At 31.8% G+C, this 25,927-nt stretch overlaps 10 protein-coding genes and 3 pseudogenes across 13 annotated transcripts, besides 9 other annotated features; 10 read left to right on the plus strand and 3 right to left on the minus strand.

The window, feature by feature from the left end:
* Nucleotides 1-1,541: part of a mobile genetic element that runs on past the window's edge.
* Nucleotides 1,512-1,541: a terminal%2Cinverted (terminal inverted repeat of MuDR-2B_TvMULE3 transposon ID:TVAGG3_0109130).
* A 308-nt stretch (nt 1,542-1,849) lies between these two features.
* Nucleotides 1,850-1,877: a terminal%2Cinverted (terminal inverted repeat of Mariner transposon ID:TVAGG3_0109140).
* Nucleotides 1,850-3,154: a mobile genetic element.
* TVAGG3_0109150 lies at nt 1,930-3,058 on the minus strand (annotated as a pseudogene). Its single transcript has one exon. A coding segment is annotated over exon 1 (1,129 nt).
* Nucleotides 3,127-3,154: a terminal%2Cinverted (terminal inverted repeat of Mariner transposon ID:TVAGG3_0109140).
* Nucleotides 3,155-3,280: 126 nt separating this feature from the next.
* Nucleotides 3,281-25,927: part of a mobile genetic element that runs on past the window's edge.
* Nucleotides 4,516-4,722: a mobile genetic element.
* TVAGG3_0109190 (uncharacterized protein) lies at nt 5,766-6,167 on the plus strand (the record flags this gene model as incomplete). Its single annotated transcript, XM_051223084.1, has 1 exon — nt 5,766-6,167. One exon carries the CDS (start codon nt 5,766-5,768, stop codon nt 6,165-6,167), a length of 402 nt encoding a protein of 133 aa, XP_051108070.1.
* Nucleotides 6,359-6,720, plus strand: TVAGG3_0109200 (uncharacterized protein; the record flags this gene model as incomplete). The annotated part of the gene is made up of 1 exon (XM_051223085.1): nt 6,359-6,720. A coding segment is annotated over one exon (362 nt), but the record flags the coding sequence as incomplete, so codon positions are not given.
* On the plus strand, nt 7,317-8,372 carry TVAGG3_0109210 (uncharacterized protein; the record flags this gene model as incomplete). The annotated part of the gene is made up of 1 exon (XM_051223086.1): nt 7,317-8,372. A coding segment is annotated over one exon (1,056 nt), but the record flags the coding sequence as incomplete, so codon positions are not given.
* Nucleotides 8,743-9,125, plus strand: TVAGG3_0109220 (annotated as a pseudogene). Its single transcript has one exon. A coding segment is annotated over exon 1 (383 nt).
* On the plus strand, nt 10,793-11,125 carry TVAGG3_0109230 (uncharacterized protein; the record flags this gene model as incomplete). The annotated part of the gene is made up of 1 exon (XM_051223087.1): nt 10,793-11,125. One exon carries the CDS (start codon nt 10,793-10,795, stop codon nt 11,123-11,125), a length of 333 nt encoding a protein of 110 aa, XP_051108073.1.
* Nucleotides 11,668-11,996, plus strand: TVAGG3_0109240 (organellar and viral DNA polymerase type B; the record flags this gene model as incomplete). The annotated part of the gene is made up of 1 exon (XM_051223088.1): nt 11,668-11,996. A coding segment is annotated over one exon (329 nt), but the record flags the coding sequence as incomplete, so codon positions are not given.
* TVAGG3_0109250 (organellar and viral DNA polymerase type B) lies at nt 12,076-12,471 on the plus strand (the record flags this gene model as incomplete). Its single annotated transcript, XM_051223089.1, has 1 exon — nt 12,076-12,471. A coding segment is annotated over one exon (396 nt), but the record flags the coding sequence as incomplete, so codon positions are not given.
* TVAGG3_0109260 (organellar and viral DNA polymerase type B) lies at nt 13,198-13,809 on the plus strand (the record flags this gene model as incomplete). The annotated part of the gene is made up of 1 exon (XM_051223090.1): nt 13,198-13,809. The coding sequence occupies one exon, from the start codon at nt 13,198-13,200 to the stop codon at nt 13,807-13,809; it is 612 nt and encodes a 203-aa protein (XP_051108076.1).
* TVAGG3_0109270 (KilA, N-terminal/APSES-type HTH, DNA-binding family) lies at nt 13,898-14,191 on the plus strand (the record flags this gene model as incomplete). Its single annotated transcript, XM_051223091.1, has 1 exon — nt 13,898-14,191. One exon carries the CDS (start codon nt 13,898-13,900, stop codon nt 14,189-14,191), a length of 294 nt encoding a protein of 97 aa, XP_051108077.1.
* TVAGG3_0109280 lies at nt 14,230-14,735 on the plus strand (annotated as a pseudogene). Its single transcript has one exon. A coding segment is annotated over exon 1 (506 nt).
* Nucleotides 16,640-18,165: a terminal%2Cinverted (terminal inverted repeat of MuDRx-1_TV_TvPhantom-3 transposon ID:TVAGG3_0109290).
* Nucleotides 16,640-23,657: a mobile genetic element.
* TVAGG3_0109300 (protein of unknown function, DUF4108 family) lies at nt 24,221-24,634 on the minus strand (the record flags this gene model as incomplete). The annotated part of the gene is made up of 1 exon (XM_051223092.1): nt 24,221-24,634. The coding sequence occupies one exon, from the start codon at nt 24,632-24,634 to the stop codon at nt 24,221-24,223; it is 414 nt and encodes a 137-aa protein (XP_051108078.1).
* On the minus strand, nt 24,669-25,904 carry TVAGG3_0109310 (uncharacterized protein; the record flags this gene model as incomplete). The annotated part of the gene is made up of 1 exon (XM_051223093.1): nt 24,669-25,904. The coding sequence occupies one exon, from the start codon at nt 25,902-25,904 to the stop codon at nt 24,669-24,671; it is 1,236 nt and encodes a 411-aa protein (XP_051108079.1).

The following is a 25,927-nucleotide window of genomic DNA, read 5'->3' on the forward strand; positions in this document are numbered from 1 at the left end:
CATAGAAACTCGTACGCAGAGGCTTCTCTTTTAAATACTCTGGTACCTGCTGGTATCGGAGTCGAATTTACAGCCCTTTCCACAATTTTGAAGCTGGGGAAAGTTTTCAAGCAATGAAAGGGAAGCTCTCGCTATGAGGTGAAAATCTAGAATTTTTACCTCATAGCGAGTAATCCTTTGTTAATTGCTTAAAACTTTCTTCAAATTATCAAAATTTCGAGGAAAGTTTCCTTGCTTCAAAGTAGAGATGGAGCCGTTTGAGCCACTGCATATAGGTCAGTGACTCAAAATACACCATCTCTACTAGAAATCGCCAAAATTTGGGTCGCAATCTTTGAAATGCGACGCAAGTTTGGGCAATTTCGCGAGGACTTGCTCCATTTGGTGCATAGATTCACACTCTATGCACCAGATGGAACAATTCTTTCGCTGACAGCGGGAAACTTTGTCTGAATAGTTTAACATTCAGACAAAGTTTCCCGCTGTCAGAGAGGGAATGGAAGGGTAAGAGGTATATATTCATAATGTATACCTCTTACTCTTCCATTCCTCAAGAAAGTTCAAAAACTTGGGTGCAATCAGAACTGATTGCACCAAGTTTTTGAACTTTATATAAGGAATTGTTGGCTATGATGTACTGATCATGAATCAGTACATCATAGCCAACAATTCCTTCGCAAACAGTGGGAAACTTTGTCTGAATAGTTTAACATTCAGACAAAGTTTCCCGCTGTCAGGGAGGGAATTAGAGGGTGGGAGATATATAGATAGACTATAAATCTCTCACCCTTTAATTCCCTCAAGAAAGTTCAAAAACTTGGGTGCAATCAGTTCTGATTGCACCCAAGTTTTTGAATATTGTATAAGGAATTGTTGGCTATGATGTGGATAGCCGCTGCCAGACTAAATGAATTAACCGTTGTGAATAACGTTTCTGAATCTTTATTTAAAAAGATAAAATATCACGATTTTGGCTGCGTTAAAAATCAAAGAATTGATGTTTTTGTCAAAAATCTTTTAGAAGAAGTTGCACCCAATTACTTTTATCGTATTAAAAACGATTTACTTCAAACAGGTTTTATTCCTTCAATTAGAATTCGCGAGCCTCGATTGACAGATTATAAAACAAAATTGAAAAGAGAAGTTCAATCACGTTTATACCAAGTATTAAATTTTGTTCAGAATCAAGAAGCCAATTTGAATCCATTAAGATTTTTATTGGAAAATGCTGAAGAAAAACTTTCTCAAATAAATGAGAAGATACAAAATTCAATTACATATTTAAGATCGTTTGAAATTCCAAATGAATTGTTAGATACGTATATGTTAGAAATTAATGAATTTTGTTATAATTCTCCAGATTATATTTTAGAACATTTCGAAGAATTTTTGGAGGATTTCAAAGAAAAGAATAATTTAATAGACTAAAAAATTTATTATTTTTATTTATTGTGAATTTTAAATTGTCACTTTTTAAGTGTTACTCCCTATTGAAAGTGTCACTTTTTGGGTGTCACTTTTTCGGAAATTCTTATATACTCAATGAAATGTATGTAAGCTATAAAAAGAATGATGGTACACAAGTTAAAGTTCCATTAGACAACAACTGCTACTTAAACTTATATGGAGACGAACAAAAGAAATATTTAAGAGTTTATGAAGTGGTGGATATGACATTGCCTGACCCAGCTCCGGCACCACATTATTATGACTATGGAGATGACGACAGAACACCACATGTAGATGAACAAAAGCTAACATTATATTTAGATTATTATAGATATAAAAGATATAATGCAATAGAAAAAACGAGAATAGTATATTATTATACAGATGACAGAAATAAATATAGGGTGTCCAAAGGTGTGTTTAGCACAAACCTGAATACTGCGAATAGAAATAAACAAGTTACATATATATAAAGTTTATTTAAATATAATCACCATTGGATTCAATCACGCGTTCGCAGCGATCGATCCAGGCTTGAAAGACACGCTTTAAATCATCATGAGAAAATTGCTCAAATTGCTCTCTTACAAAATTTTCAAGATCATCTGGACTCGCGAATTCGCGTCCTTCAGCTCTCTTTTTTAGCGTGCCGAATAAATAAAAGTCAGAGGGTGCAATATCAGGTGAATAAATTGGGTTTGGAACAACTTTGACATTGTTTTCCACCAAGTAATTCATTACCTTATGACTTTTGTGAACTCTTGAATTATCAAAATGAATTGCAAACTTTTGTTTTTGTTGTTTGGATTTCTCAAACTCATCAGAATTGATAATTTGAGTAAGAACATTGTCAATTAGATACTGAGCATTCATCGTATTAGGTTTTTGAAGAATATCAATTGCGATGATGCCATTCACGCCCCAAAAAACCGACAACATCATCATTGGTGTGTCAATTTTTTTCTTCGGGAATGTTTGCGGATTTTCATCCTTCGGGATCCACATGATTTTGGCTTCTGTTGCATAGTGAAACCAAGACTCGTCCCCTGTTACTAAAAAGCGAAACTTCTTGGATTGATACGCACGCAATATAGAGAGGAGCTCTTTCGAAGATTGGACTCTAGATTTTTTTTGAACTGAATTAAGGTTGTGCGGAACCCAACGTGTATACGCTAGTTTGTAGTTCAAATAATTGTGCAGATAATAACTGACTGTTGTACGTGGTACCTTTGTCATCTCCTCTATCCTTCTGAGTGATGCTCTTGGGTCTTCATCTAGCGCTTGAAGAATTGCTTTGATTTTTCTTTGATCCGGCGATTTTTTGTCAATTTTTATGATGGGAGCCTTTTTGTTCATGAAGTGATACATCCTAACATGATACGTTACAGTGGAATAGCTAGGAGCATCCATACCGAAGCATTTTACCAATGTCTCGTAGATTTTTTTACAGTCTTTGCATTTTTTTGCAAGAGCGAGGATGTTTTCTTTATGATTCATTAAAAAAATGAAAAAAAATCCCGCCAAAATTTCCCGCGAAACCGCCTCTTGTCTCAAAATTCATTTTATATCCCGGCATGGCGCCAAAATACAACATACTCATCATATACATATATTCATATTTTTTATTATATATTTATAATCAGCATATATCTCCTTTAATAGTCTCATATAGAGCGCTGTGCTAAACGCACCTTTGGACACCCTATATTATAGTCAAGATTTTACCTACCCTGAAAACATAAGATTATATTATAAAAAATATTCTGACACAAACCAGAAGAAACCTGAAATAGTTGCACTATATTTTAAGTTCAAAAGAGACAATCCTATAATATCTCATATGTTTGATTTAATGAACCCAGTAGGTTCTATTTATACATCTATGGAAGCAAGAGGTCCTCAAGTAATGTTTGGTGTTGGTGCATGGGAACAAATAGTCGACAGGTTTTTGTATTGTGCAAACTCTTCAAAGGAAACAGGTGGAAGTAAAACGATTTCAGGTGAAAATTTACCTGCACACAGTCACTACATAGATTTAAGTACATCTCAAGCAGGTTGGCATAAGCATAGATATTGGGATTGGTCAGGAATGACAAAAGGTAAAGGATATGATGTTAAAGACGACGTTAAGTTTGCTATAAATTGTTACTGGAGTGACACTCAGGGAGAAGGAAACCATACACATTTCGTTTCAGGATATACGCAAACAACGGGACAAAGTAAAGAATACATGCCACCTTACATGACAGTTTACGCATGGTATAGAAATGCTTAGTCGTCATTTTCAACTTCTTTAGCATATTCGTCAGGAGTTGTCTTATATTTGTTAGGAACTGTCTTTGAAAGTATACCACCTTGAACTTTGACAAGTTTGAAACGAGGTCTGGCAATAGTAGTTTTATCTTCTGCTTGCAGTGTGTACATTTTGCCATGTTTGCCTAAAACTTCATAATATTCTCTTGTATACTTTCTTCTATTTTTACGAACACGAATGTGAGTACCTGTCGGGTTCCCATTGTTGTCATAGTCAATAGTATTTTCATATGGGTCGCGTTTAGGTATTTCTATTTTTACTTTGTCACCTTTCTGAAGTTTGAAGCCCGGCATTCTTTCTTGTTTGTCTCTTTTGACTAAATTATTAAATATATAGTCTTTCTCTAAGTCAGGGTTGTTTTTCATTTCTTCGGGGGAGTGGTTTCCCAAACCTTTTTGTTTACGGTTATTGTAAATATTTAAAACTTGTCTCATCTTTGCCATGGAGAAGTGTCTATATTTGTCGTCATATGACATTTCATTTGCTTCACCACCTTGTGGTTGGTTTAAGTCTCTTAACATTTTTATACATCCGTCAATGACACCAAGAGCAGAATGGTTTTGGTCGACAATGTGTTTCGTACCGAAATGGCTTACAAAAAAGTGACAGAAAACCTTAAATTGCGCGGCAATTTTAATTAAAAAAATAAACATGAATTTTTTTGATTGATATTATGCATTTTATTTATATTATATAAGATTTAAATTTAGGGGAAAAATTGGAAAAAAATAAGATTGGAAGTCTTTAGGTAAGAAGGAAAGGGCAAGAGATATATAGTGTACCTATATACCTCTTGCCCTTTCATTCTAAGTAGAAATGGGAGAAACTTTGTCCGCATCATAAGTTATGCGGACAAAGTTTCTCCCATTTCTAATGGGAATTGCAGGCTATGAGGCACTGATATATAATCAGTACCTCATAGCCTACAATTCCCCTTATTAGACTTCCAAACTTTGAGTTAATGTCAAGACATTAACTCAAAGTTTGGAAAACTTCTCGTAAGAATCAATCGTCAAAAACCTCGATTGCAGTTATATTCATTGTGTTAAATTTGATTTATTTTGAAATTTTATAAATTAAATTTTATATAACATAAAGCGTTATGAATTAGTATTTCCATATGAATTTTATCTCGAAAATAGTAATTCTGTACAGTTATATTTCGGTTAATTTTGGAAATTTCTAGGAATACTTTAAGATAGTATGATTATATATAACTCTGCCTTCATGATTTATTTTAGCTTTCGCGCAAATATCAGTTAACTTAACTCCATTATTTGATTTTGTGATGGCTTCACAAAGCCAATCAATATCAATCTCTTCTGGAGAATGTCTTCTCATCTAGAATATTTTCAATACTTTACATACAAACATTTTTATTTCTAAAAAAACTTTTTAATTTTTTCTAGGATATATGAATGAAAATAGTTAGAACAAGATTTTGAAGCTCAAAACATTAAAAATTATTAAAGATTTGTATAATATGATTAAAAATGGGAAATAATATGAGGCAATATAAAGGAATATGAATAGTAAATAAATATATCTAAATAGAAAGAATCAGAAAAATCAAATTATTGGCGCCAAAAATGTCACCTTTTTGGTGAGCCATTTCGGTATGAGATAGTTTTGGTCGACAATGAAATATTGGTTTACATTTTTTGAACGCAGATAGTTTTTAATATCATCTGATTTGAAAGAACTTTCACAGTCAGATGTCAGTTTTGTTGGATGGTATTTGTCAACGAATATTGTCAAAGCAGTTTTCACATCTAAAATATTTTTGGACCATAATGGTATGGCTTCACAGTATCTTGTGTTTTGACCGACAAATATTAACCAGTATGGAGGTCCATCTGTTCTAACTCTCGGAATGTTTTCCAAGATATCCATAAACCAAGCATTTGGTGTTGAACTAAAGATTTTTATCATGAGTGCTTTCTTTGTCGCTTTAGAAACATAGGGGTCCTTGTTTGGATTCGTCATTTTTATCCTATAAGAAATGGGTTTATTTGGCGCATTAGCAGGAGTTGCATCCAGATTTTTGCCCGCAGTGGGAACAATAGCCAGAGGTGCATTTGGAATTGGAAGGAAGATTTTGAGTACATTAGGTATACTTAAAGAGAAAGCACAACCTATTATACAAACTGTACAGAAAGGTTGGGATGTAGCACGAGATGCAACAAATCTTATTCCAAATCCTGAAACAAGAGGAAAAGTTCAAGGATGGATGGACAATGTAGGAAGACAAGCAGGAAACTATTATAACAAAGCAAATGACTACTATAACCAAGCAGGACACTATATGGACCAAGGTGAAAGATTCTTTAACAGAGGATATAACCATGCACAACAGTGGGTAAACAATAACCAACCTCAACCGCCTCAAACGTGGGGAATGTAAAGTTTTTTACTGAGACGAAATGAACAATACAGCATTGAGACAAATGAGTTCAAGATGGATTTGTCGACTTCCAGCAGTTACACCACGTGTTTGTAAAGTTCTTCCTATACCTCAGGAAGTTTTAGACCGACTTAAAAAACCTAAACAACCAGTTGAAAACAAACCAAACTAAAATTTTTTACTGAGATGAAATGACCGAAGAAGTTGAAACGGTAGATTTGACACCACAAACAAAAAGTTCAGAACCATTGTCAAAACCTGTCAAAGAACTTACAGATGAAGAGAAAAATTCAATAATAGAAAGTGCCAGGTCTGGAAATACAAACCCTAACTATAAAGTCACTTTTCATAGAAATGGAACGGCTAGTATCTCAAAAAAGAAACAGACCCTCACAAATAAAATATTGAAGTCTGAAGGAGCTTTCGAGACAACAGATGGAAAAGTTTACTTCACTGACCAACAGTTCATTATAGAACATCTCATTGACTTAGAGTCGAAATATTCTAAACTTTACAACAAACACAAAAAAGTTGAAAGGAAAACAAAAACAAATGGCATATGATATTTATGAAGATGTTGACGACACAACTGTTCCTGCAAGTGAAGTAAAGTCAGAGGAACCGAAAAGTGACGAAAAACCGATAGAAGAAGAGAAACCAAAAACTGAAGATAAACCAAAACCAAAGTTTAGTTTCCAAACTAAACCAAGTCAACCTTCATTAGCTGGTATGGGTTGGCGTCAAAGACTTATGGCAGCAGGCGGTTATGTAAAGTAAAGAAAAAATATTTTTTTATTTTTATAAAAATGCCCATATAGAATGGATAGAAAGTCTGCTAGAATAAAAGCAGAGTTACAAAGATATGGTTGGAGAGTTTCGAAGAATTTTAAATATAGGAAGGGAAGACCCATAAAAGTCTATGACAAATTGTCTGGTCTTCGCTACGAAATGGATTTGGAAACAGCACGTGCCAATTATCCAAACAGACTAGAGAGGTTAGAAGAAGAACGTCTTATGGACATGCCTTTCGATGTTAGTGAACCTCAAGTTGAAGGACACGACGGCTTTGCCAGATTCTACTGGAAACATGACGAACAATTGCATCCTTTGAGAAGGAAAAAAGGAAAAGGTGAAGACGCACATGCTCCCATGGAAAGAACAAGATATGCATATGAAAAGTATCGTGAAGTTAGAAGTCAAATTACATCTGGTCGAACCTTTACAGTAAACTTTGACGAAGGAAAGAACAAAGAAGGCTTCATGGGAGTACTTGCTGCAATTCAAGACGGAAATAAGAAAGGACACAATCTCAGATTGACCATAACAGATTTGGATGGTCACATTTACTATGCACATGGCAATGAACAAACAGCCGCAAAACTTCTTGACGCTTTCAAGACTACAAAGAGAGAACAAATGGTTGACTCCGACTCAGACATTTTGAATGCAATTGAAGGAATTGCAAGTGTCAAGTTCGAATGGTACCAACCTAACCCTCAAGCAGTCAGACAACATGCTGGATACTTCCCCTTCATAAATAAGTCTGACATTGACTTGACAAGGTATGGAATTTACAATTCAATTGAAACAATTGTCAATGAACCTTGCATTCTTACATGTCTCAGGAACTCTGGTCTTGTTACAGATGAGAAGATGAAGTATCTTGAGTCATGTGTGAAGACAAGGTACATTCTCAGAGGTCAATTGGCAAAAATTGCACCGTTGGCAAATGTCAATATCCGAGTCAACATACCTACAGCTAAAGGTTCTTCACATGACGACTATGTTGTTGAGTTCAATTTACCATGGTTGAAGATTGTAATTGTCCACAACCACTTCATGTTGAACGAAAGTCTTACAAACCCATTCTTTGGTAAAAGTAAGTGCAACATTGTCAGAGCTGTCAACATTCTTTTCAAGAAAGGTTTGTTGGAACCAATTCCAGATGACAAGCTGACAGAAACTTTTGTACCAAAAGACGAAACAAACTTTTCATTGTTAGCAAGACCAAAAGTTGTTCCAGACAAATTTCTAGTACAAAAGAAGTACACGGTTCCACAAGGGGTTGGTATGTTCGGATACCAACCTGAACCAGAAGAACTTCCAATGAGGTTGCAAGAACTTCAAGATACTATAAACAAACTTCCATTGAGACATCCAATTGACATCAAATTGTATTGGAGAGCATCTGAGTTAGGTCAGAAGGTTTTATATGAAACAGGTTGCTTCGACGATGTTTATGAGATAACAGGAGAAGTTTCTCAGAAGATAAGAGACTCACTTGAATTTCCACAAACTGGACCAATTGGTTGCGACAAGTTCGACTCAGATGAAAAGATATACTATGTCGACCTTAACGCTGCATACATGAGGTTTGTCCAATATATTCCGACTGGAATTCCAAACGAAGATGGTGAGTTCCCGGGAAGGAACTATACAGTTGGAAAAGTCATACAACAACTGTATGATATTAGGAAAGCTTCAAACCCCAAACTTGCAATGACACTCAAATTGCTTATGAATTCGACATGGGGATATTCCATTAAGAAACCTCAAGAGATGAAGAGTAAACATTATGAGAAGGTCGACAACTTTGTTGAAAGGTTTTCTCCTTTTGTTTTGAAGTACGAATTCACTCAAGGTCAAAGTGGCTTAGTAACCACATTAAAACCTATTGTCGAACATTGGTCTTACCCTCAGTTCGCAAAGGCAGTCCTTGACGAGTACAACAAATTCTTCTCCGAAGTCAAATCCAAAGTCAAGGTTTACTATGAGAACATTGACGCACTCATGACGAACGAAGAAGGATACAACAAACTCATTGAAATGGGAATGGTCGGTGAAAAGATGGGCTGTTTTAAGCTAGATAAGGTATTTTCCGAAGTTCATGTAATATCGAAAAGGAAATATTGGGGCATACTTGAAGACGGCACAGAAATAAAACATTGCATGAAGTAAAAATTTATTTTTTAAAAAGTGACATTTTTTAAATTTTATTTGAACTGTACGCTGAGTTTGTTGGAGAAGACCGTTGGGAAACTTGTTTGTTAGATGAGAAATATGAAATGGCATACCATTTTAAAACAATATATTTTTACATATATTAAATTCTTCAGGTTGAAAAACAAAGAACAAAAGTAGCAGATACAAAACCGTTAGACTATATCTTTACAAATACTGGTAGGACTATTTCAGATGAAGAAATTTCATCCCGAGCATACAGGTTTGACTATCCAATTCGTTGGCTTCAAAGTCCTTCAGATGCAAAGGCAATAGGATTTAGAAGAGTTTTGTTTTCAAATAGAACTAACGCATTTATGTTCGCAGTATATTTTCATGGGCAGTATAAAGGTTCTGATGGTCTAATAGACAAATTTGACGAAATGAGAATCTTTACAGTTCGTTCAGACGAAAGTCTTGAGAAAACTCTAAATGACTTTCAAACTCAAATGAACAAAATATTATTGGGAATTTCAAAAAAATACGACTCTTTACTAAATGGAACATACTATCTGAAACTAGAATATGACAAGATGAACTCCACCGTTTCATTTCAAAAGATTGAAATTAACCCTCCAAGAGATACAGAGTTTTTATTTTGGGAAGTAGACAAACGTTCTTGGGCACAATTTCTTCGGTTACTAAACCAGAACGAACCATTACCACCAGATGGTCCATTTAAATTTATACTTCCACCAGCAGATTTGATGGTTTATAGAAACGTGTTTGACCCTCAAAATGTTATTGTCATGCAAGTTTCAGTTCAAGCAACAATAGTTTTCTATGTATTGGTAAGGACTTTTATGACTTTGCTTCTAAATTCTACGAACCATCTAGTAACAGTTCTCTGACTTTCAAGTTTGGTTCACAACAAATGGTGTGCAACATATTATTCCATTGTACTATGACTTTTATCTCGAATTGTCTTTCATATATAACTACGGAAAAGTGCTGAAAAAGTATTGAATGTGAAGATATTAGAAAATAACATTTTTTCTAACATCGTAGAAAACTCATGAAAACAATTTATTTTTGACACTTTCACAAAAAAACATAAAAAAGTGAGTTAAAATGAGATGTTTACTGAACTGGCTGAATGTCGCCTTCTGTAGTTATGTAGAATGGTTGACCAGAGAAGTGAAGGAGACCCTTGAGAATTTGGTTCATTCTTGGAAAAGGGTTCTCTCTGTTTGGAAGTAGTATCCAAGGACGCTTGGCAAAGAACTTTATAATGGCTTCCTTCTTTGCTTGCTTTATGTCGTCGTAGGCTGTCCCGTCTGGTATTTGAATTGGAATTCCAGTCGAAGTCTCGAGATTCAAGGCAGCCCTTCCCGTTATCCAACCGTTAACAAGCTTGCCTTTTACATTCTGCCTGAGGAAGTCTTTAACAAGCTCGTTAATTTCAATTAGGTAAATTGCCTCGTCGGTAGGTTCGACCTCGACCATTGCTACTGTCAGAAAAAGTACTGCTACTGTCAGAAAAAGTACTGCTACTGTCAGAAAAAGTACTGCTACTGTCAGAAAAAGTACTGCTACTGTCAGTAAAAGTACTGCTACTGTCAGTAAAAGTACTGCTAGTAGCAGAGATTTTTATCGTTGTGGTCCGACGGTTAAGCCACAAACGAATGCCCGACGTACCACCAACCGAGTCCATTCCCAAACCAGAGGAACCTAAAGAACCACAACAGTCTCCTCAGCAACCTCAGTTCCAGCAAGTACCTCCGAATTACTACCAATTTCCACCTCAAGGTTACTACCCACCACAAGGCTTCCCGAACTACCCTCCTCAGCCTATGCCTTACTTCCCCAACCCTTGGTTGTTCCAGCAAGCTCCACCCCAGCAATTCCAATCTCAGTCCAAGAGAGACCAAGACTTCGAAGAAGGTCTGAACCGCTTACGCAAAGAGTATGCTACAGCTCCAATTGAGAGAAAGTTGTTCCCGGACCAAAAAATATAATTTAGGTGAAAAAAGAGGTGAGATTTCACCTCTTTTTTCACCTGTTTTTTCTCCCTCTTGAATTTTCATGAATTTTATATATTAATGTTTTCGTTAAGTCACTTTGTGCCGTCAGTCAGTCAGTCAGTTTAGGAAAGACTTTAGAAAGTTGTTGGAAAATAAGTCCTGGGAAGAGTATTATAAGGCATTTTGTGAAGAATATAGCAACAGTCTGAATTCAGACGGTTGCTTTTTATACAAAATTCATGCAGGAAATTCTTGAGTTTTGGTTGAAAGAATACGGTGGAGCCAAAAGTGGCTCGACCTCAAAACAAGCATTTTATGAGCTTACTAAGGGTGTTATGAATGAATTCAAATGTATTTACATACATCCTGACCTCGTTCATTTTGTTGCTGAATTCAGAAAAAATATAATTAAGGTGAAGAGGTGAGATTTCACCTCTTTTTTCACCCTCTTGAATTTTCATGAATTTCCTTAAGATAGAAAAAATAAAGTTAGTTTTATTTTTATTTATTTTTTTATTTTGTATGTAAGAACAGATATGTCAACAATCGGCACAACAACAATTCAAACAACAGCACCAAACTCGTTAGTCATGAATCCAACATCTATGTTAGTAGAAATGAAAAGCTTCATTCCTTCTTCATATACTTTTGAAACAGAAATCCAGAAGATAAAGCAGGAACTTTTAACAAGTAATTTAGACTGTAGTGCGAAAGATGAAACAAATGAACAGTATCTTTATGAAATGGAGGACCTCATCGACCATTTGCCTAAACTACCTGAAATTCAGCAGCAAAAGCTCACTATTCCTGAATTCGACGAAATTGAAGTCAAAGCAACTGACTCAGTAGAAATAAAGAAGTTCATTCGTAAGGTAAACTATGAATTCCTTGGTTTTCATTGCAACCATAAAGTTATGGACAAAGATTGCGACATGTTATATAAGAACATCTCTGACATATATAAATCTGGGGAGTTTAAGACATACGACAACTTTGTTTCATTAGCTGCAAAATGTGTATGGCAGATAAGAGATAAAGATAGAAGAGGTAAGGTATGGAATGAACAGATAAAACCAACTGCTTCAGATTTAAAGAAAACCATTGACGCCTTGGTTGTTTTAGCAGGTAAGGTTTCAGAATATAACGCAAAAATGAATCCGCAATGTTCTAAATGTAAAGCAGCAATTAGGAAATATAACTACTCCGTCAAAGAGATAGAAAGAATGAGAAACGACTATGCAGATTTAAAGAAAGAAGCAGAGAAACCAGCAGAAAATAAAATGGACATGTTAGAATTTCTGAACAAAAACTATCCAACTGCTGACGATTTCCTTCTATAGGGTGTCCAAAGGTGTGTTTAGCACAAACCTGAATACTGCGAATAGAAATAAACAAGTATATCTGACGTCAAGAAGAAGTATAAAGAAACTTTCGGCATTGTTAAAACATTCGATGTACTAAAAGAAGAAATAGAAGCTACAAAACTGTTTAGAGTCTCAAATATACATCGTACAATTCATGTGAAACGCTTATAAAATAACTGGGGTGAAAAATTAGGTGAAAAAAGAGGTGAAATCTCACCTCTTCACCTAAAATATATTTTTGCTGAATTCAGCAACAAAATTCTGAGTAAAATGGCATATGGCATGTGTCAAACCGTTGAGTTTTCACAAAATTTAAAAAATAACGTTTACCATGTAAAACGCTTATAAAATAACTGGGGTAGAAATGAGGTGAAAAAAGAGGTGAGAAAACGGGTGAGATCTCACCTCTTCACCTAAAATATATTTTTGCTGAAAAATGACCAAAAATCATGAATTTCCTCATATGCTTGCTTCCCTCGGAAAACCGAGAGAAGAGATTCCGTACGAAAATCGCAAGAATTTGGCTCCTGGTTTGAAAGGATATTATGTTCATAGACTTTTAGTAAATGCTGTTGCAATGTGGGCTTCACCTAAAATATATTTTTATTGAATTCAGCACAAAATCATGAATTTCCTTAAGATAGAAAAAATAAAGTTAGTTTTTTTCTAACAAATTTTTTTATTTTGTATGTAAAGACAGATATGTCAAACATTGAGTTTGAAACAGTTAGAAAGATAGACAATGACACCAAAGTGGTTAGAATAGGTGATTTAAACGTAAGATACTCAAAGAAATACAACAAATATTCTTTGTCAGACATTATATCTCCATCTGAAAAGAAAACAAACCACTGGGTTAGAAATGCTTCAACTCAGAAAATTTTGACAAGAAATCCTGAGCTTATGATATCGGTAAGATTCTATGGAATTGCAGCATATCTCATCGACAAAAGTCTTATACCAATAGTTTTGTTATGGTTAGACCCAGTTGTTGGATATAACTTCATAACATATGGTTCATTCGATACGGAACGTTGCAGTGAAGGCTTACTTTACATCGTTCAGAAACCGAAGGACTTCAATACAAAGAGATATAAGATAGGAAGAACATATAATATAACTCAAAGATATGACTCTACAGTCAATAGAGTCAAGGTTCTGTTCGTTAATGATATGAGAGCTGCAGAAACAGAACTACTTGAAAAGTTTGAGAAAATGTATGGTGCTCCCATAAAAGGTAAAGAAACGTTTGAAGTAGATGAGATAGATAAAGCTATAAAATTATTTGACGAAGTTGCTGAAAAATACATGTAAAGCGTTTATTTTTGGTCTTTTGTGAAAGTCAGAAAATAACACTAATTTTTTTCTAACAATTTTTTTTATTTTGTATGTAAAGACAGATATGTCAACAACAGAGAACACAACAACAGTTATAGTCCATGAAGCTATAAATGAAGAATATGAGTGGGTTCAGTTTAACAAACAACTCCGTCTCATTCGTTCGGTCAAAGACGATATGTACCAAATGCAAAGTATTTTGACAGCATGTTTTGCTCCAGATACTAAGAAACCACAAGACTGGTTTAGGAACCAAAGCACACAAGAACTTTTGAGCGAAGCACAGCGAGACATACTTTTTTCTGAAAACAGTGAAGAACAGCGACTACGAGAAACCCCAGTCGCCAAAACTCTATGAAAATCGTGAAAAATTGCCAAACGGTTTGAGAGGATATTATGTACATAGACTTCTTGTAAATGCTGTTGCAATGTGGGCTTCGCCTCGTTATGCTTGGTATATTTACAGACTTCTTGACGAAATTCATAGACAAGAACGTGAAGAGATGGAAAACAAGCTTGAAGCAAAAGACAAAAGCATTCAGAAAAGAATACCACGTTCGGTACCAAAAGGAAAGGAAAAGAACTATAAGTATATGATTTATACTGAAGAGTTGGAAAATGAAGAAGATAAAGATATGGTTGTGTTGCATTTAGTCAGAAGAAACAACAAAAGCTTTTACGACCTTGCTAAGATTTACAAATCTGACAGAAATTGGTTCTATCGCGAAAACTTACCGATTTCAATGACCCCAAATGAAGATGTGAAACAAATAGTTCAAGATACGTTACCTCAAACACACTATGATATGAAAGGTTGTACAATACTTACCTTCAAAGAAGACTTACCGCTACTGAAAGAAAAAATAACAGAGTATTTTGACAACTTCAAACAAGTAGGGTAGATGAACCATTTATTTTTATTGACTTTTTACAATTTGAACTTTGTTCGCGTAGATATGAATTCTGAAAGAAGTATGAGGGTCTTGTATGACTTTGTACTTCTCCCATAGTTCATGTCTGTCAAACTTACCTGCCATGGACTCTTTCATAAGTTCCATGAAATCGTCTTCGGACAATCCGGGGAAAAGTATTATGTCAGTAAGTATTCTTTTAACATCCTTACTTAAACTCTTTGCTGTCTGTACACAAATGACAACTGAGATGTTAAAGTGTCTGAGCTTCTTAAGAATTCGACACATGTCTTGTTCTCTGTTCTTTAACAAAGGATGAGAAGCAAAGTCATCTAAGATAAGAAGACATCTATGAGGGTAAGTCTTCCAATCGTAAGATTGCAATTTCTTCGAAATGTATTCTATCTCTTTCTGTTTGTTCTGAAGTGTTTCTTCTCTAATATTCTCTGCATTTCCTCATTTGGGTCTTTAAACTTAGAATTTATATACTCATTTATAGCATTGTACTTCAAAACTCTTCTTTGGTACTTCTTTATCCAATCTAACAACTCAGTATCCTTTATACATACTAACTTAGACTTCTTTATAATATCTTTGAACGAATTGACGGTTTGGTCAAATTGACCAGAAGTCGAACAAATAACAACTAACTCATAGAATGGGTTCTTCTCATCTAGTTCTTGTTGTTGTGCAGCCATTTTAAGATAAGTGAAAGTCTTACCAGACCCAGGTGGTGCAATTAGACCTGTTATATACCATTCTGAGCAAATAAGAACTTGTCATGTATAGGCTTTATCTGAGCATTTTCTAACTTCCTCTTGTTCTTATTTAAAACATTCTCAAATTTCTTGTCAATGTCAGCAAACTTTTTTTCTAACATATTTTTAGAAAAATTAAAATTTTTATCTTTTAGAAAATGTCTAGCGATTTCGCTATCTATATTCGAGACAAGCTTTTCGACAGCAAAACATCTGTCGACCATAAAATCTTACATAGTGTAAACAAGAAAGGTGAATTTGTTCTAAAGTTCTGTTTCTGGGAATATGACAAGAACCATAAAACATTACAAAGAGCAGTCTTAAAATTTGTCAATGACAGACTTGTTGACAGAGATGACACCGATTGGAAAGATGAAGTCCAACAAAAGTTCTTAGAATGCAAAGAAGACACATGCGCTGTTCTTGAAGATGAAATAGAAAACAGAATAGAAGAGCTATTAAAGGACAAAGAACTTTTACATAAATATGGTTGCGCCAAATTTGACATAACTCCACCAGAAAAGAAGAAGTGAGAAAAGAAAGAAAAGAAAGTAGAAGAAGAGAAGAAAGAACCTGAACCAGTTCCAGAGAAAAAGAAATTTGACATGTAAAAATAAAATTTTATTTTTAGAACATTTCTGGGTCAATGTTGTTGTGCATGAAAAATAGCGTGACTTCACTTTTGACAAAAGTGACACTATTTCTGATGGTTTTGTCATTTATTTGTCAGATTTATAAATGGATAATAATGCTGTAAATCAGATATTAATTAAAAATATTTAAGATTTATGTTCGAATTGAAAAGCAAAATGATATTTTTTTAATTGAAAAACGTTAATATCTGATATTTTGAAGTTTTTAATATTTGTTAGTATCTTAAATTATTGAATGCATACATTTTTTATGTTCTCAATTTTAAAAAAATTGTGAAGAATTTAGTTTTTTGGAGATGGATGTTTAATATTTGTGAGTGAAAATGCAAGCAGGAGTTTGGTACTTTAAGGCTAGGTTGAGATAGATTTCCCATTATATTATCTGTGAATATTTTGCTTGAAAATTCAAGATATAAAAATATATTATCAAAAAATTTTATATTTTTAAATACAATAGGGTGGAAATATAGTACGATGAGATAGCGAGAAAAAAACATAGCACACATTTGCACACATTTTGACACTTTTTCTGACAAGCATCATTCAATTTTGAAGAAAAACCTCTAAATTTCATTCAAATTTCTGTCAAAATGTGTGCAAAATTGAAATAGGCACACATTTTGACATACGATTATTTATATACGTTATTTTAATGGTTTCAGAGAAATCTTCGTTACACATTATTGAAGATTACTCAATATTTAAGTGAATGACTCACTACCACCTGTTTAGAAAAATGGTAGCATAAAATCCAAATGTCACATATATTATTTCTTATTTCATACAAATAAACTTACAATTATAACCTCAACTTGTTTGCAAAGCAGAAACTCAATATAAGCAATCGATCAGTAGTGTATTTAAAAGTCGAATTTAAATTTAAAAATTTATAATCTTATTTCGGAACCAATTAGTATAAATTTAGGACAAAAAGCTACGTGGTGTTGATAACAACTATTAAAATTCAAATATTACTACCATGAACAATACAATGGCTCATATTGATAATTGATAAACGTGCATATAAATTGCATATATCATCAATGTCATTAAGTAAAATACATGTATATAAATAGATTAGAAATATTTTTCGGTTAGAATTAAAATCTATGTAATAAAAATAAGTTATAAAAATAAATACCGAATTTTTATTTGTAATATAAACTGCTACAATATGCTAGTGTATACAAATGTATTTGTCGTATTGATTTGAAAGATCTTCAACATGGTTCAGATCTAAATTTGAAACTCGTAAAATAAAGCGAATCTTTATTTGTAATATAAACTGCTACAATATGCTAGTGTATACAAATGTATTTGTCGTATTGATTTGAAAGATCTTCAACATGGTTCAGATCTAAATTTGAAACTCGTAAAATAAAGCGAATCTTTATTTGTAATATAAACTGCTACAATATGCTAGTGTATACAAATGTATTTGTCGTATTGATTTGAAAGATCTTCAACATGGTTCAGATCTAAATTTGAAACTCGTAAAATAAAGCGAATCTTTATTTGTAATATAAACTGCTACAATATGCTAGTGTGTACAAATGTGTTTGTACAAATGTATAACTCTTTGTCAATTGTTATGGCACCTTATAACTTAAAAATCATTTTCATTAACAAATATAAAAAGTGACAATTAATATTTTCATTAAATGCATATTTAATTATCAAAACAATGTCGATTTAGCTTGAATGTTCATTATAAATGTGTAAGTTTAGGAAAACAAAAAATAATTAATTCTCGCAAAGAAACTTATTTTAAAAGAACCTAAACAAAAGTTCATATAATAATAAATCTAAAAATAGATATTAATTTAAACGAAGATAATGAGAGAATGGGGATGTTGTAAAACAATGAGACTTAATGATCAAATAATTAAAATAATAAAATTAATTAAAGGAAAGCTAAAATAGTTTAATGAATTTTTATAGATTGGTTACACAATCAATGTTTCTGTGTCAATGTACATCAATCAACATTGTTTCATTGAATTTTGTCTTCATATATACTTATATATTACTGTTCCTGTTTCCCTTATTATTAATTTTCAAATTCTTATATAATAATTTTTTATTCTAAATGATTTGTCATAAATTAATTAATCTCATTTCCAAAAATATCATCTTCTGTAATTTCGAATTCATTGATATTTATATCATCGGATTCTTCTAATTTAATTGTAACAGAATTTGAAAACTGCTCATCATTTTTATTCAGATATTTTTCAATTTCTATATCTCGATAATCGGCCTCTCCAAATCGAAATGATTTTTTATGTTTTTTGATTATTTCACTTGGTATTTCTGCACGTTCTAATCCAAAATTAGATGTGAATACATCTAACTCTTGTTGAATTCTTGTCAATGGTATAAAATACGATTTTTTGATCAAAATTGTCATTTTGCTGCCTTGCATATCGATGAAAATATACCTTATCAACTTTCAATAGGATGTAAATCATATGATAAATAGTTGGATGTGGGAATGCAATATGAGAGTTTAACACTTTGTTAAATGACTCAACTCCATTATTGGAAAAGATCATATCAGATACTTTCAGCTTGTTAATTACATCATACTTTTTACCCCATGTATTTAAGAAATATTTTGCAAAATCATTTATTTCTTTAATCGCATCTAATTTTTTGCAAATTATTTCAAAAACTTCTATTGGAACAAAAGGACATGCACATAATAGTTTTAAAAGTGATTTTGCGCAAACATCGTTTTCATCACATAACTTTTTGAAATTTTTAACAAGAGCTGCTATATAATGAAATATACAACCAGTGACTGTAGTTTCATCATTGACTTTAGATTTGATTGATTTCATTAATGCATTCTCAAAATCTGATGTAATGATTTTATATTTTCCCAATGATATACTAATAAGAGGACATGTGATCATTAAATTAAAAACTGTATCATAGTTAAGTGATGATCTTCCTGTCATTAGTACATGAAGGAAAGGTAAATATAAATTTGTAGCTTCATCGTATACTAAAAGATTTAAGAGCTGCCCATTTGCTAACTTAATTGGAACGATACGAAATGTTCCATCTATGAAAAGATGGTTGCAAGTTTTAGCTCTTTTTATAAAAGCTGGCAACCCGAAGAAATAATAGTTAGTATCATCTGAACTTGAGTAATATTGGGTTATATAATAATCTGTGCTGTTATACTTTTCTAATAACTTCTTAATTAATTCATTTTCGCTTAGTTTGATTTTAGGCCTGATCTCGTAGTATAGCTTTGCTATTGTTTGAGGTGAAATATCAATAGTATCATCATGTGAAGAATTGTATTCAAATATGAGTTGATTTGAATATTGTCGAGCTTCAGCTAGTGATAACAATGGATTATTTTGAATATAAGTTGATATCATTGATTCGAATTCATACCTGATTTGATGTGTTCCATTGATTTCAATCGAATATTTCGATTTGGAGCAGTTGTGTGGAGGATTTATTTCGTGGATTGACGCTTTTATATTCGAACCAGCTGGAAATAATGATATAATTTGTGAATAACCACATTTTTTTCGTTTGGCACAATAATAGTGTAACTCTAAATGATCATTCTTGCAATAATAACGTTCAAATCGTAATGGAATACCTTGAGGATATATCGTTTTCCTATAGGCAAGTTTGTCAGAGTCAGATATACTAAATGTATGATAAGTACGTAAAATATCACTAATTTTTATTCTCTGGGCTTCTTTATCATCTTTGTTCAATATATTGTAGTTTGCAACACATTGTTCGCAAATGGTTTTGGAAAGATTATATTGACTCCTTTTGTCGGAAATACTTTGATATACTTTCGCATTATCAATAATAATTTGAGGGTTAATAAAGTTATCAAAAGATAAATTATCAGTTATATGTGGTTGTTGTTTAGGAAGAGCCTGAGTTGGAAGAGATTGTTGTTGTCTCTGTTGAGGAAGAGTCTGAGCTGGAAGAGATTGTTGTTGTCTCTGTTGTGGAAGAGCTGGCGCTGGAGGAACTTGGATGTTTACTCTATTTACTTGTATAAAATTAGGAGGTAATTTGAGGATTGCTTGCCGAGATTTATTATTATTTGATTTTGGTTTCAATATGCGTCCATTAATATTTTGATGACCATCAGTAATTTCATCATTAATATTTAAATTTCTTTCATTAATGTTTTGATTAATATTTGAATGGCTATTAATCGTTTCTCCATCAATATTTGAATTTCTTTCATTAATGTTTTGATTAATATTTGAATGGCTATTAATCGTTTCTCCATCAATATTTGAATTTCTTTCATTAATGTTTATTAATATTTGAATGGCTATTAATCGTTTCTCCATCAATATTTGAATTTCTTTCATTAATGTTTTGATTAATATTTGAATGGCTATTAATCGTTTCTCCATTAATATTTGGATTCCTATTGCCAATTATATCATTAATATTAAGCGCGTTTCCTGATTTAATTTTATCTGATTTTACATCTTCAATGATATCATATGAATCATCACTTGATTCAACATCGCTATCTGCTTTAAAAATCCCTTCTGCTAATACTTCTGTGTATTTTTTACCATTGCTATCTGTCCTTATTGCAATCATTTGACCTTTTATATCACTTCTTCTAAATTCTCTTACTTGTTTTAATAAGCAATTAAGTTCATATCCATATTCTTCGATTGAATCCATGTTCAGTATTTTCATAGCAGTATCAATGTCATTTCTGGCTGAAAACAATGCAATTTGTGAAATATCCATATCATATCCACATTTTATTAAATCCTCCAAATTTGATAGTTTAGTTGAAGAAATTATTGGATTGTCAAATAGTTTAGAGGCTTTTTTGACTCTTTTATTTCAATTGTCATATCTGAATAATGTTTAACATAATTAAACAATTGTATCTTCTTTGAATCTTTTTGTAATATAAAAGTCTTTAGTTTAAGATGAAATACTTTGGAAGCATATAGATATAATGATAGACAATGTATTTCTTGAGGAGTATTGACTTTTTTAATTTTATTTCCATATTTGAGCGTGATAACCATATCAAAAATGAATAACCTTAATTTATAAATCTGAATTTGATTTTAATAATAAAAATAATATATATATATGTAATTCATGAATTATATTTTTACACTTCATTTTACCTGAACAAATATAGCTGATATCAAATAACAATTTAATATAGAAATTGAAATTGTTATATATGCAATGTAAATACACATAATACATATATTATAATTTATCAATGATTATTGTCTAGACCAAAATTTGTAGATGGAATTATGCAATTTCTCAATTTAAAGTCCCAGCTGTTTGTATAACAACTTCATATTGAAATTTACTAATAAACACGGTAAGTTTCATAATTTTTATTATGATGATCTTACATTTGATTAAAATCGACGATTTTTCAATTGGAAAATAGTGCAAAGTAATAAAGAATATATTTAGCAAATTTTAAATTTTTTTCAAAAATTTTATAGAAAAAAGGACTAGCAAAGATTTAAAGGAAATTTGAATAAACTCATAGAATTTTTGAAAGAAGAAGGGAGATTTGAGAGGATTTTTGGTCAGAAAAATATAGAATTAAATGAATAATTGGGTATGATAAGATAAGTGAAGGTAAAAGATAATTTTAGTAAACGAAAACGTGTAAAGTTGAAGCAAGGTAATATTTTAATCATTTAAAAAAGAAAAAGAGGAAAACTTGTTCTTGAATCTTCTTGGTGAAAGACAAAATTCAATGAAACAATGTTGATTGATGTACATTGACACAGAAACATTGATTGTGTAATCAATCTATTGAAACTACAAAACTTTGTTCTTGAATCTTCTTGGTGAAAGACAAAATTCAATGAAACAATGTTGATTGATGTACATTGACACAGAAACATTGATTGTGTAACAATCTATAAAAATTCATTAAACTATTTTAGCTTTCCTTTAATTAATTTTATTATTTTAATTATTTGATCATTAAGTCTCATTGTTTTACAACATCCCCATTCTCTCATTATCTTCGTTTAAATTAATATCTATTTTTAGATTTATTATTATATGAACTTTTGTTTAGGTTCTTTTAAAATAAGTTTCTTTGCGAGAATTAATTATTTTTTGTTTTCCTAAACTTACACATTTATAATGAACATTCAAGCTAAATCGACATTGTTTTGATAATTAAATATGCATTTAATGAAAATATTAATTGTCACTTTTTATATTTGTTAATGAAAATGATTTTTAAGTTATAAGGTGCCATAACAATTGACAAAGAGTTATACATTTGTACAAACACATTTGTACACACTAGCATATTGTAGCAGTTTATATTACAAATAAAGATTCGCTTTATTTTACGAGTTTCAAATTTAGATCTGAACCATGTTGAAGATCTTTCAAATCAATACGACAAATACATTTGTATACACTAGCATATTGTAGCAGTTTATATTACAAATAAAGATTCGCTTTATTTTACGAGTTTCAAATTTAGATCTGAACCATGTTGAAGATCTTTCAAATCAATACGACAAATACATTTGTATACACTAGCATATTGTAGCAGTTTATATTACAAATAAAGATTCGCTTTATTTTACGAGTTTCAAATTTAGATCTGAACCATGTTGAAGATCTTTCAAATCAATACGACAAATACATTTGTATACACTAGCATATTGTAGCAGTTTATATTACAAATAAAGATTCGCTTTATTTTACGAGTTTCAAATTTAGATCTGAACCATGTTGAAGATCTTTCAAATCAATACGACAAATACATTTGTATACACTAGCATATTGTAGCAGTTTATATTACAAATAAAAATTCGGTATTTATTTTTATAACTTATTTTTATTACATAGATTTTAATTCTAACCGAAAAATATTTCTAATCTATTTATATACATGTATTTTACTTAATGACATTGATGATATATGCAATTTATATGCACGTTTATCAATTATCAATATGAGCCATTGTATTGTTCATGGTAGTAATATTTGAATTTTAATAGTTGTTATCAACACCACGTAGCTTTTTGTCCTAAATTTATACTAATTGGTTCCGAAATAAGATTATAAATTTTTAAATTTAAATTCGACTTTTAAATACACTACTGATCGATTGCTTATATTGAGTTTCTGCTTTGCAAACAAGTTGAGGTTATAATTGTAAGTTTATTTGTATGAAATAAGAAATAATATATGTGACATTTGGATTTTATGCTACCATTTTTCTAAACAGGTGGTAGTGAGTCATTCACTTAAATATTGAGTAATCTTCAATAATGTGTAACGAAGATTTCTCTGAAACCATTAAAATAACGTATATAAATAATCGTATGTCAAAATGTGTGCCTATTTCAATTTTGCACACATTTTGACAGAAATTTGAATGAAATTTAGAGGTTTTTCTTCAAATTTGAATGATGCTTGTCAGAAAAAGTGTCAAAATGTGTGCAAATGTGTGCATTTTATCCATCTCTGAGATAGCAATGATATATTTTATAATGGGAGGTAATCTGAAGATAAGTAGCAAATTTTATGCGATTTTGATTGGGAGTTGGAGGGTGTGAGTACTATAGCATGTAATAGTATCTCACACCCTCCAATTCTTCCTATGGCGCCGAAAAATTTTTGGTGAAATGCGACGACATTTCACCAAAAAATTTTCGGCGCCATATAGAGAACTATAGTCTGCGAGGTACTGATTCTATCTATGTACCTCGCAGACCATAGTTCTCAGCCAAAATGGCTAATAATTTGAGAGTCTATATGATAATGTAAAAGTTAAAACATTCAAGTATTTAAGTATTTCTTTAAAATATTAAGTTTTTTATTTTTCCAATAAAATTCTAATATCAAATATTTTTATTTAACGATTAATTTTATTTATATTTTTATAGTTTTTTTAAGAAAAAATATTGTTAGGGTTTTATGGATTTTCAATTAATATACAAGATAATTCATGAATGTATATATTTCCAAGTTTTTAAGGATGCAACACTTTACATTTGTAAACTGTCAAAAATGAAGTCACGCTATTTTTCATGCATTACAAATGTCAATGTTCTCTTCCTCTTTAGGAGTAAACACTGGCTTAGACTCTAAAATCTTTTTACCCAATTTACCTTGAACTTCTACAACTTTAGACTCATAATATTCATAGTCGTCTGTCTTCTTTGGTTCATAAGGTATAACAAGTTTGTATGCTTTGCCTTCTTTAAGGTTTGAGAACCTTCTGTCAAAACTTTCTTTGACTGTTAACAAACCTTCTATGTCTAAGTCTTCAAATTTCGCACCATTTTTAGTCACAATAGCAAACTTAACTGGTTCGATGTTCCAAACTTTGCTGAATGAAGACTTTTCAAAATGGTAGAAGTAAACATTCAAATATGTGAATGGGTCTAGTTCTTCTTTGACTTCTGTCATGTACTTATTTACTGAGATGAATTTCGTCATCTTTTCTATCGGATAAAAAATATTTTTTTTAAATTTACTCAGAAAAATTTTTCTTTGTATATACACCATTCTGAACATCTAAAAGACTTTTGACATTTGCCAAGAATGTACGTTTAGAAGCTGCCATATAACCATATTCTTGACAATATTGTTTATATTCATCATATAAAGACCTTTCATCTAATGACACAAAGTCAGTTTCATCTACGAACAGTTCATAAACACTCTTGTTTGCTTCTAACAATGTTTGTCTCTCTTCGGTATGTGGAATTTGTCTTGGATTGAACTTAGAAATATCTAATGTCATGAAATATGAGAACAAGTGGTTGTAAAAGTCAGATGTCAAAGTTTCTGCTAAGTCGTCAAAATATTCAGTATCTTGCATATGAGAATCTGACGTTCTGACAACTACATATCTTCTGTCAGAACTTTCTAACTTCATCGGAACAGCATTGTTTGAAACCATAATGAAGTTTGCAACATTTTCATAAACTCTTTGGTCTTTATACTTTCTTTCAACAACTCCAACTTTGTCTGTTATAAGACTCTTCAAAGCATCTGAGTTCAAAACTTTTGTTGTATCTATACTTTGAAGCTCATTGCAAACTATAAGTTTCATATTCTCTATTGAGGAGTTAAACTTGCCACAGATGTTTTCTAAGTTTGTCATATTCGGATTCGAATAACCTTCTAACAGTTTGCACAAAATATCTGTAAAGAAAGTATTCTTACCAGTTCCTTGTTTTCCAATTATAATGAGAGCAGTTTCATTTTTAGCACTTGGATGTTGTAAGATATTTGCAAACCAACATAAGATATACTCATAGACTCTTTCGTTTCCATTGCATATAATTTCTTTGACATGGTCTAACCAAGCTTCTATAATATTTTCTTTCCATTCTACTTGTTCGTATTTATATCCAGTGAAGATAGAATAGAAGTTTGGAGAAGGTGTATAGAACTTTATACCACGAACTGAAAAATCTTCAAGTTTTGACAATAAGATATCCCAAGCATCTAACATCTTCATGCCAACTTGTACAACTTTTATTTTCTTAAGTTTCTGTCTACATTCTTGTTCTGAAACTATTGTTGCTCTTGGTTTGTTAAAGACAACATCCCATTCTTTCATGACATAACATTCTGGGGCAGAGTCAACATAAATGACTAAACGTTTCAAATTCTCGACTGCTTTGTTATAATCTCTAAATGGACACATATTTCTGAATGCTTGGAAGTCATAAAAATCTGAAACATCTATTCTGTACATTTTTATAAAAATAAAAAAATAAT

The sequence above is a fragment of the Trichomonas vaginalis genome, chromosome IV (assembly GCF_026262505.1).
Source record: "Trichomonas vaginalis G3 chromosome IV, whole genome shotgun sequence".
Lineage (NCBI taxonomy): Eukaryota > Parabasalia > Trichomonadida > Trichomonadidae > Trichomonas > Trichomonas vaginalis.